At 37.4% G+C, this 12086-nt stretch overlaps 1 protein-coding gene across 5 annotated transcripts in view; it reads right to left on the bottom strand.

Annotated features, from left to right (window-relative positions):
• Positions 1–12086, bottom strand: part of ptprua (protein tyrosine phosphatase receptor type Ua) — a 558925-nt gene that overhangs the window by 138303 nt on the left and 408536 nt on the right. For all 5 annotated transcript variants that reach the window (XM_049476164.1, XM_022682961.2, XM_022682962.2 and 2 more), the window contains exon 11: positions 3437–3539. In XM_049476164.1, the coding sequence (XP_049332121.1) occupies positions 3437–3539 (103 nt within the window). The remainder of the gene's footprint in view (positions 1–3436; positions 3540–12086) is intronic.

The following is a 12086-nucleotide window of genomic DNA, read 5'->3' as shown; positions in this document are numbered from 1 at the left end:
TTACTGCTTCAATAAATGGTAATCAGATTACAGTTACTCTGCTAAAATTAAAGGATTACATTGCGGTACTTTCCTATTTTTGCTCTTCCAACACTGACAAAACGCAAATAACATTTTGCGGTGAATCGCTCTGATATGACAGGGAACTGTCTGCCCCTTCTCCCATCTCGCTGCACACACACACACACAGGGAGGAGGGGCAGACAGCGGCTCCGGACACACAACGAGACGAAATTAATTGACATTTTGGTCAACGAATAAAAACGAGACGAAAATGTTTGGCAGGGACGAAATCCAATCAGAACTGATTTAGTTCTGTGAAAGGTAGTGACCAGTTAGGAAGAGATCCAATCACTGCTACTTTAGCGAAGGTGGAGAGGCGGGACAAGCGGGGTACTCATCCAATCAGTACCTGTTTTTCCTGCAGTAGCGCTGCGCGCTCAGTTACAAACCCGGGAATTAACCTGTCGATACTTACGGAGCTCGACTGGAAGTTAACTCGACAGTGTTCAGCAAGGAGAGAGAGAGAGAGGGGCGATATATTTCTCCTTTGACGTCGCAAAAAACAAGATAACGTGTAAACCGTGTGGAGCGACTCCATCTCCGGTAAAAACACCACTAATCTTTCAGCTTCTGCAGACCAGAGTCCCACAGATCTCCATGCAGAGATCCGCGTTTTAATACTGATGTTATGTCATGAGCTGATGGGGTGTTTAACTCGGCAGTGCACTAAAACACAGAACTGATACAGAACTCACTCATTAAGATCAGATCATCTGTTTAGTCTCACAGTGGGAAAGATATAGCTAGTGTTAAAGCAGGAGCAGGTCAGAAAGAAACTCAATAATATATCCAAAATAAAACAATAAAATAAGTGAATCTATGAACCCAAAAGTCTGTGTAAAGTTCCTTACAGCACTTTCTCATAAGTTTCTCACTTTAACTCATGAAGTCTCTCAGTACATCCTGAGAGCATCTCTACAGGACAGTGTGTGAAGGTGTGTTTTTGATCTCATTTATAGACTGTAGCTCAGGGGTCTCAAAGTAGCGGCCCGCGGGCCACATGCGGCCCGCGACGCGGTTTCATACGGCCCCTCACGGGTTAACAAAATAAACATACATCTGGCCCGCAATTCAATTTAATTATTTATGCTTTATTATGTTCGTTTTCATATTTTATCTTAACTTGTATTTTGGTGTGTGTGTGTGGTTTTTGTTTTTTTTTTGCTTACGCTGCGTTGCCTGCTTTAGTAGTCTTCAGTAGCCTTCAACAGTCTAACCTTGCAGCCGTGGTGTGTCCACTAAACTCCGTAGTTATAAACATCCTGAGGTTAACAGCGCGCTAACTGACCTGTTTATAATGTAATCCGAGCAGTGCCTCCGTGTCGGCTGTTCTAACCTGCTGCTGTTAGCTGCTTGGGCTGAAAGATGAACTGTAGAGAGCTGTATTATCCGGTTAGTGGGGTTATTTTATTTCATACACAGAAGAACTTACAAATTTTTAAAAACGCTCCAGACCGGCTCAGCTGAGCCCTGTAGCCCGTGGCTGGGCTGCAGCTCTGACTAAGCAAAGACTGCGGGCTTGTGGTGCTGCAGCTGCAGCTCCGACTAGTGGTTGGATGAGGAACTGCTAAATCTGAGGAAATGCTAAATCTGTCACAGCTCACAATTTTTGATTTTATATTTATTAAGCCTTATTTCAGTATCAAACGTTTTGATCAAAGTTAATATAACTTATAAATTAAAAGGATTTATGTTAATAGAGCAACAAGCAACCATTTTTCCATGCAACTGTAATATTTGATTGAATAAATAGTATATTGAGAGTTATTTAACATTAAGGAGTAATTACATTCATTTTATATTACATCTGGTTACATTTTCTTATATTTATAAGTTACATCTGGCCCTCAGAGGACAGCCAATATGCCAATGTGGCCCTCGGCAAAAATGAGTTTGAGACCCCTGCTGTAGCTCCAGTAGGTGTGCTGGGTTAGTGCTGGAGATAAAACTAGATCATTTAAAAGCTGTTTTTGCATCTACAGCTCTGTTTAAACTATAATTTAACTATTCAGTTGTTTTATGACCTGATTTCTAGAGCAAAATTTTAAATGTAAAATATATAGTCACACACCTATAATAATAATAATAATATACATTAAATCATATATAAATATATTTCACTTTCAAACATTAACAATATTACTCAATTGGTTATTAAACGTTTCATTTCGTATAAGTGTATAGTTAATAATTCAAGGGAACTGATGAAAAAAGCATTTACATTTACACCCTTTACATTTTAGTCGACTAAATTTACTGTAATTTTAGTAGACTATATTCTTATGACATTAAGTTGACTAAAACTAAGTCGACTAAATTACTGAATTGTGACTAAAACTAAATGCTATTTTCGTCACAAAACTATGACTAAGACTAAATCAAAATTTGTTGTCAAAATTAACACTGGTGGCAAACCTGCAAGTAGATAGCTTACAGTTGTTGTTACATTGTTTGGTTTTAAATTGTTTTATCATCAATTTATAGAAGTGTTTCATAAAATAGTTTGATGAAATGGTTTCATAAGTATTTTTATAGAGTGATTGAAAAGGCTGTTTTATTTGTTTATCTATTTGTTAACTGGAAAGAAAAATAAAAGGATAATATGCAATATGTGGTTGCTACATTCATTCAGGCTTAAAAAAATGACAATATTGTAAGTAATCCAAAGTAATCAGATTACGTTACTCACTTGAAGTAATGTAACTGATTACGTTACAAATTACATTTTGAGTGATGTAATCAGTAATCTGTAAGGGATTACATTTTAAAAGTAACCTTCCCAACACTGATAATCAGCATAGCTTTTCTTTTGTTAACAGCTAACAGAGCATCATCTACCCACCCATGAGAGACCATGTTCAATTGTGCTCTCTCAGAATTTGGCTACTAAAGTCAAGCAGCATGAAATGTGATAAAAAATTAGACATTTCCTATCAGTCTCTGACATTGACTCTGAGAAAGTGTTTCCCACTCCTCTATGCAGAATTCTTTCAGCTGTGTAATACCTCATCACAACCTCAAAGTACTGTTCAGCTGAAGCTCAATTTCCCATATGATTAAATACAAGCTTTTCATGGGGTGGCCACATTCTTTTCACATGACTGTATGTGTAAGTGACCGAGTTCAAATCAGTTCATAGTCTGAACTACCATCATCACTCAAAAAAAAAAAGTAGGAAAAGGAACAGAACAGTCCAGCAATTCAGCAAACGGGGCTTCGCACATGGCGCACAAAGCATTATTTCTTCCCACCGCTGCCATGGCAACAGTAAGCACATAAATGTACCCTTCAACGCCGGTGCTAAACGTGTAAGAGGTGAGGGGAAGGGAGCGTGGTGAGATCTGTGGTGCTGAGGGAAAAAGCAGCTGAGTACCTGACAGGAGCTCCTCTACCCAGCGCCGGCCGCAGCAGTACCGTGATCGTGCTCTCCGACTCGCTCAGCGGGGAGGGGATGTCGTCATAGTCAAACGCAGGAGCTGAACAATAGAGAGAGAGAAAGAGAAAAAAATCACTTGACAAATGAGTGCCAGACAAACATATTTCAAAACATTTTTCATCTGAAAACTACAAGTGTTCACGCATACCCAAACAAACACAACTTTCCAGCACTATCTGTATCCATTTATCAATTCATGTTGTTATGTTTTGGTCTGGTTAGCAATAACTGTGGCAATGTTCTGGAGATAATAATGCTGTGTTTATGACTGAATAATAACAGGGTTAATTAGCAAATACAGCTGTGTTTATTTCTGGTCAGAAGCAAAGTTAGCGTATAATTGCAGAAAGCAGGGAAGTTACTAAAGAACTATTGCACTATTGTTTGGAAGATAAAATGAAAGTTGTGTGTTGGTCCAGTTAACACTGAACTTAGTATAAAACTGAAATATTATTTTGGAAGTAAATATAGCTGTGTTTGGGTCAGGGCAGAAGGACAGTTAGTGGAGAACCATGGGTTTTTTGGAGATAATAAAGTTGTTTAATAAAGATTTATTCAAAAGCTATGATTAGATTAGTGGGATAGAAAAAAGTTTGAATAGAAATGGATGGAGAAGGACTGGTTAGTTAAAGAGTAACTAAGATTATTTGTATGAGAGTAGATGTGGAACTATGGGGTTATATTGGACATTTATAAGGCTGTGTTTGGGTTTGGTTAGTAGGACAGTTGGTGTAGAACTATGGAGTGATAATGTAAATGAATTAGGCTGTGTTTGGCTTTGGTTGGTAGGACATGAGATGTAGAACTATCAGATCATTTTGGATGTTAATAAATCTGCATTTGGGTTTGGTTAGTAGGACAGTTGATGTAGAACTATGAGGTAAATTTGGAGAATAATTAGCCTGTGTTTGGTTTGGTTTTTAGGACATTTGATGAACTTTTGGATAATTCTGGAGATTAATAAGCTTGCATTTGTTTTGGTTAGTAGGACAGTTGGTATAGAACTAATGGATGATTTCGGAGATTAATTAGGCTGCATTTGGTTTGGTTTTTGTTAGTATGACAGTTGGTGTTGAACTATTGGATTATTTTAGAGATTAACTTTGGTTTGGTTTGGTTTGTTGAGTATTATAGTTGGTGTAGAGCCATTGGATAAATGTTCTGCATTTGGTTTGGTTTGGTTTGTTGAGTATTATAGTTGGTGTAGAGCCATTGGATAAATGTTCTGCATTTGGTTTGGTTTGGTTAGAAGAACAGTTGGTGTAGAACTATGAGATAATTTTGGAGATTAATTAGCCTGCATTTAGTTTGGTTAGTAGGACAGTTGGCGTAGAACTATAGAGTGATACTGGAGAATAATAAGGCTGTGTTTGGGTTGGATAGTAGGACAGTTGATGTAGAACTATGAGGTAAATTTGGAGATTAATAAACTCCTGTTTGGGTTTAGGATGGTTTTTGTTAGTATGACAGTTGGTGTAGATTTAAAAGATTATTTTAGAGATTAACTTAGCCTGCATTTGGTTTGGTTTGGTTTGGTTTGTTGAGTATTATAGTTGGTGTAGAACCATTGGATAAATGTTCTGCATTTGGTTTGGTTTGGTTTGTTGATTATTATAGTTGGTGTAGAACCATTGGATAAATGTTCTGCATTTGGTTTGGTTTGGTTTGTTGATTATTATAGTTGGTGTAGAACCATTGGATAAATGTTCTGCATTTGGTTTGGTTTGGTTTGTTGATTATTTTAGTTGGTGTAGAACCATTGGATAAATGTTCTGCATTTGGTTTGGTTAGAAGAACAGTTGGTGTAGAACTATGAGACAGTTTCAGAGATTAATTAGCCAGCATTGGGTTTGGTTAGTAGGACAGTTGATGTAGAACTATGGGATCATTTTAGAGATTAATAAACCTACATTTGCATAGATTGATATTGAACTATAGGAAGATTTTTTTTGAGACTATTAAAGATGCATTTTGGTTTGGTACTAGGGCAGTTTATAATGAACTAAGAGGCAATGTTGCAGATGAATAAGGCTGCTGGGCTTCTTTAGTAGAACAGTTGTTGTAGAACTACATGCTAATATTGCAGATTAATAAGGCTGTGTCTGGGTTTTATTATAGGATCGTTTTGGAGATTAAATTGAAGCTGTGTTTGGTTAGTAGTAGAGTTGGCATATAACTATGGATTTAGGAGATTAATAAAGGCTATTTTCAGGTCTGGATAAAAGAGCCATAAATAAAAAACAATGGGGGCGTTCTGGAGATTAATAAAGGCTGTGTTTGGGTCTAAATAACAGAATGCTTAGTAAAGTTCTTTGGGAATATTTTGGAAATTAATAAAAGCACAAATTAATTTTAGGCCTGGAAAGCAGGCAGCTGTTGAGGAACAATGGTATTGTGTTTAGGTCTGGTCATAACAGTATACCAATATAGTTCTATAAGTTCTTCTGGAGATGAACATGTCTGTGTTTAGTGTTGCTCTACAGGACAGCTGGACTTTATGGGATTGCATCAGATGTTACAAAAGCACATAAAAATTGGTTACCAAGAGAGAGAAGAAGCTGAAGTAGAAAAAAAGAGTTTATTTATTTGCTTTTTAAACATTATTAGTTAGTTCTAAAAAGATCTATTTGCATTCAGTTACATCATACGGGCATAAACACACACACATACACACCACTACATTCACACACTCACCACTCGAAAGCTCATAAATTACTCTCCATTGTGTTTGCCCCCTGTTTGCTTAGTGCAGGCCTCCCACGTGTGGGAAGTGAATTAATACACCTCCGGCCTTTCCAGGGCCAGGAAGAGTGCGGCAGTGGGTGTGTGAGACAGTGAGCCTCACCCCTCTGGGGACCGGCACTGAGAAACGGCCTCCTGCGCATCCCCACTTATTAACGACAGTCAATTAGCAAGGGGGCTGAGGCAAAGCAGTCAATGTCTGCACCGGCTGAATAATAAACAGCCAGTAAACACAGGAGAGCAACAAGGCGCTGAAGCCACTGGTGCTGCACTGTTGATTTCTGCAGATTACACATTTATCCACCATGATTTCTGGATAAGGATGGCAAAAAAATTAATATACACACATGAACACAGCCTTTAAACCAATAACTGTGGGGCGCCAAGTGGTCCAGTGGTTTAAAACCCATAAGAGACTATGGTCAAGATTCGGCTAACAGTGATTTGAATTAAATCTACCAGTCTCTGATATTGACTCTGAGAAAGTGTTTCCCACTCCTCTATGCAGAATTCTTTCAGCTGTGTAACACTTCATCTTCAGTTTTTGTATTGATAGTCCCAGAACCTCAAGGTGTTTTTTAACTGAAGCTCAAATATGTATGAACCCATATTAGTGGTCAATTCGTCTAAGGTGCTGCCATTATTATTGGAGAGCACTGTTTCGAATCCCAGTCATGCAGCTTGCCATTAAGCTGCCAAAGCCCTGAGAGAGCACAATTGGCCTTGCTCTCTCTGGGTGGGTAGATGGCACTCTTTCCCCTTATCACTCCTAGAGCAATATCAATCAGCTGCTACTCAGCTGTTAGCTGATGTATCAGAACCGAGTCGCTGCGCTTTCCTCCAAAAGGAAGGAAAGTAAAGCATCTGATGCTGCTCGGCAGTGCTACATCAGCAGCAGTTTGAAAAAAGGCGACAATGTATCGGAGGAGGCATGTGCTAGTCTTTACTGTCCTTGTGTTGTGGCTTCACTAGCAGGTATCATACACTTTTTGACCAATAAGATGTTTAAAACATCAGTGCAAACATGGACAATAAAACCAAAAATCAACTAAAACTAATAGAAATTGATAATAGGCCTAAAATAAATCTGGCACACAAGTTTTAATAATAAAATACGTTTCAGATCCTGAGAGCTTCATTGTGTATGGCTAAAGTATTGAAATTAACTCTGAGCTGACGTATTTGTTAGCTCAAACTAGATTTTATCCATCGATATAGTGAAACACAATGATTTGTAGACCGAATTTCCATGACTTTTCCAAAACTTCCTGGGTGTTTTTTTCCCCAAAACTCATCCAGGAATGGGAATTTTCAAATTCAATGATTTTTTTATTTTATTTTAATGACTCTTCATGACCAATGATAGGTAGAGTAGCAGCTGAATGGTTGGGACAATTGGCCTAGTTAAATTGAAATAAAAATGCAATCAGAAACTACCTGTAAACACAGATGAGTTTCCTACACCCTAAGTTTTAGATTTGATGGGTTCCCTCTGCCAACTACTCTTGGAAGATCCAAACACTTCAACATGTTTGATTGTAGGATTATTTTCTGTTCTTTGATGGCCTTCTTTAAAGGCCTGTTAAGTGTCTGTAAAAATAGTACACCAAAAAAATTAAGTACATTGGCTTCATCAAACAAGTTCTGGAAAACTCAAGGCTAGCTTTGTATATATCGACATCCAATCCTAGTGCCCAAACATTTGCTTTGGGTTGCTTTTATTTATTTATTTATTTATTTTTTGTCTCATCAGGACCATGCCGAAAAATGAAAAGGATAAGTTCACCAAAGTTACTAGCCTCAGAACTGCATGTAATGATGTACATGTAATTATGTAATTTACCAATACATACACTGTTATTACATGATTGTTAATAGGTAATTACACAGTTACCAGAGACACTTGTGCTAAACAGTGACCAAATATTTTGATATGTCTAACTGTCCTTTAGACACATGTAATTACAAAACCTGTATAATTGCACCAGTACTTCACCAGTAGTTACATTGTTATTACACAATTGTTAATAGGTTATTACTCAGTCATTGGAACCGATTCATGACAAATCATAATTTGAGTAATCTTTTCTCCCTTTATACACTGAACAGATTACGCAACTGTATCAAAATAGTGGTTTGTTATAGTGCTATACACTTGCATAGGCAGAAACACTAGACTAAAGGAGTGAAATTCAGATACTAACAAGGCCAAGGCTGGAACATCTTGCATTAATGATAAAGAGGAGCATGAATAGCGAAACAGCAGCATTCTATTATGCATTTAAGGCTTGATAGAAAAAGCTCTCCATCGCTCTGTCTATTCATGTTCTCTAAACTGGGTACAGGGAGAAACGCATGCTAAGAGAAATGTAGAGGGACAAGCCCTTTAAGAGAAGGAGCGCACACACAAGGGAGAACGAGAGAGAGAGAACGAGAGAGAGAGAGAGAGAGAGAGAGAGAGGGAGAGAGAGACACCTTTGATGTGACTCAGATGAAAGGGTATTTAGTTGAGCAGAATAGAGCACTCTGTGAAGCGAGAAGCTTCAGAGTCTGCCTAAGTGACACAGCTGCGCTCGTGGTTCAGGTCCAGCAAAGGCCATTTCAAAGCCTGGGCTTTACAGCAAAGCAAAAGGGATCAAGCTACACACGGATTAAGATCAGGCCCACGGCCAAGCCAGGACTTGACATTTAAGGCAATGTTGGAACATCTAAACCTGGAGATAAGGCCTTCTCTCCTCTTAGACATAATGACGACTCACAATGTAATGTCTACCGGTTTTAGGAGGAACATGGAAAATATCAGCACCTCTGGAATTCTGACAAAAAATGACCATCTCCTTCCAGAACACTGAGTGTCCTGCTTTTGTCCTTCTGTCTTGGCTCCACCGTAGCCCCGCCTAGTGTCATTTGTTACCCAGCCCTCTTGTTAACTTCCCCGGGCCCCTGTGTATATGTAACTCGGGAATGTTTAAGGAATGTTCTAATCCATATTATAGATAGATACTGGGACACGTACACAAGTTCAGTGCTACACTAAAAAAAGTTAGTCAAGTCATCGATTTGCTTTGACTCAGTTAAGCACAGTTGGCTCTGCTCCCTCCCCACATCACTCCTACGGTGATGTCCACAGCACAGGGCGTCTGTGAGCTGATGTATCAGAACTGAGCCGCTGTGGTGTCCTCCAAGCGCGCTGGCTGCTCGGCCATGCTGCATCAGAAGCGGTGGCTGGCTTCACATGTATTGGAGGAGGCATGTGTTAGTCTTCACCCTCCTGGTGTGTTGGGGTATTACTAGTGATAGGGGGAGTCCGAATGAGTGGGTTGGGTAATTGGCTGTGTAAATTGGGGAGGAAATGGGAAAAAATTATAAATAAAATTATAAATAAAAGTTTAATTAACTCAACTGTTCAATTATTGTGGGCTTAATTAAAAAAAGTTATGTGAATAGATAGATCATCAAATGTAGTCGCAAAGACCATCAAAACGTCATGATGAAACTGGCTCTCATCAGGACCATCACAGGAAATGAACAGGATAAGTTCACCAGCCTCAGAACTGCATGTAATACATATACTTGTCTACTTCATCAGTACTTACACTGTTATTACATGATTGTTAATGTGTAACTACACAGTTATTACGGACACTGCTTATAAAGTGAGGCCAAATATTTTGATATGTCTAACTGACCTTTATACACATGTAATTACAAAACCTGTACAATGCGTACTTCACCAGAAGTGCTTTTGTTCTTCTGTCTTGGCTCCACCTTAGCCTCGCCTATTGTCATTTCTTACCCAGCCCTCTTGTTAAGCTCCCCAGGTGTATCTTGTCTGCCCCTTGTATATGTAACTCTTTGTGAGGTCCTGTTTGTTTTAGTGATTGAGCTGAATGTGTTAACCCTTAGAACCTTGTATTCTCAGCTTATTTACTTAGGAATGCTTTTATCCATCAGCATAAACCATATATGGTTAGGAACTTACTCTTTCTAAACATAGCAATTTCATCCCATCCCAAAAAACATTGAGAAAAAGACCTAAAAAATAAGATCTCTTTCAAAGTTCCTTGATTTATTCTTCCATTATATCTCTATTTATTTGCTCAAAACACATATTCAGTTGTATTTACATTCACTCTTGGGTCTCTAAATAAATTGCAGGATCTAATCATCATTGCATCATTGCCAATTCTACAAAATGTTGAAAATAAAAAATCACAATAAAATAAATTTGTGCAATTTGCTTTTTTCCCCCAACCAATATTGTATTATTTACTTCTAGTGCTTCAAACATTTTTATATGATGTTTCAAACCAAATAATATCAGTAAATAACCTAATAATGTCCACAGAAAAAGTGTGAAACTACCTGCACTTAAACTGAAGCTAGGTATGGTGCTACTACTACTCTACTTTATATGCTTTTTATTTTAGTGCGCATTTCTACTAAGTACTTATTTTATTTAAACTAAAAAGTTTACATTTTTGTATACAGTTTTCATTGTGTGTCCTATATATAAGCGTTTTTCTCATCATTTTGTGGAATAACTCTTTATTATGATATTTTTTGTTATTATAATCAGCTGAAAACAAATATCTAGTAGAGTAAATCAGTTTTGTTATTAGTTGGAATATTATTGGGCATATCAGATCTTACCTCTTTTTTTTTAACCTTTTTGTCTCAGTTATTTCAATTCAAACTAAATAAAACAAGTTTTATACAAAAGCATTAATGACTAAAACAAATTCCTAGAAGAATATTCGGTAACACTTTCTATGAATGTCATCTTTATTAGACGCTAGAACCACATTCATAACATATTATAATGCATTCATAAGGCATTATAAACCTGGCTATAAATGTTTATAAAAAAATGCATAACCCATTATAGCCATGTTTGTTAAGCATTATGACCTGTGATCATAATACATTATAAGCTGTGCTTATAAAATATATGTTAAAATATTATATCTCTATCATTAATAATTTAGTCCTACAATGAAAGTCTGGCACTTTACTTAGAGCGCACAAAGACCTGTTATAATACATTATAATTGACTATAAATAATGTTATATTCAAGACAAGAATAATTTATAAGTGGTTAAAAATATATTTACAGGATTATTGAGGGTGTGTTTATAAGTTGGAAGCTTTTCTAGGCATGATAATGAGGCTTGATATTGATGTATAACATGTTATAAACACAGCTATTATGCATTACAATCACAGTTCATGATGCATCATAAACCTTGCTATAATGAATCATACATTTTTATAAATATGTATAGCCATGTTTATAATGCCTTATGAATGCATTATAATGTGTTATGAGTATGTTTATAGAGTTTTATGGAGATGACATTCAAAGAAAGTGTTACCGAATATTTTAAGGTCATGACTGTAACAAACTCTGTTTAGGTTGCCATTTTGAAAGAGGCAATTTTTAAAACACTTAAATCTGACATTGTAGGTCTGGTAACCACAGTTTAATACACTAAACAGGCCTAAAAAATAAATCTGGTTATAGTCTGATAGGGAAGTGTCTCTGGCAGTGGTAGCTACAATGGTAGCTGAATGGCTGATGTTGTTAGATAATAGCGCTGACATTTAGTAGTAGATTTACTTTCAGGGAATGTCATTTCAATGCACTGAGGTGATACAGAAGCTTGCTTGTAGCTCGTATGGATCATTATTCACGGGGGCAGTAGTGGCTGGGTTATTGATCACAGGGTTGTGAGTTCAATACCAATGTCTGCTTAACTGCCCTTGAGGAAGGCACTTAACCCTCTCTGCTCCAGGGGTGCTGTAGTACGGCAGGCCCTGTGCACTGAGGCTGGATGCATGAAC

This window comes from Astyanax mexicanus, chromosome 3 (genome assembly GCF_023375975.1).
Source record: "Astyanax mexicanus isolate ESR-SI-001 chromosome 3, AstMex3_surface, whole genome shotgun sequence".
Taxonomy (NCBI): domain Eukaryota; kingdom Metazoa; phylum Chordata; class Actinopteri; order Characiformes; family Acestrorhamphidae; genus Astyanax; species Astyanax mexicanus.
This window is presented reverse-complemented; position numbering and strand designations above follow the sequence as displayed.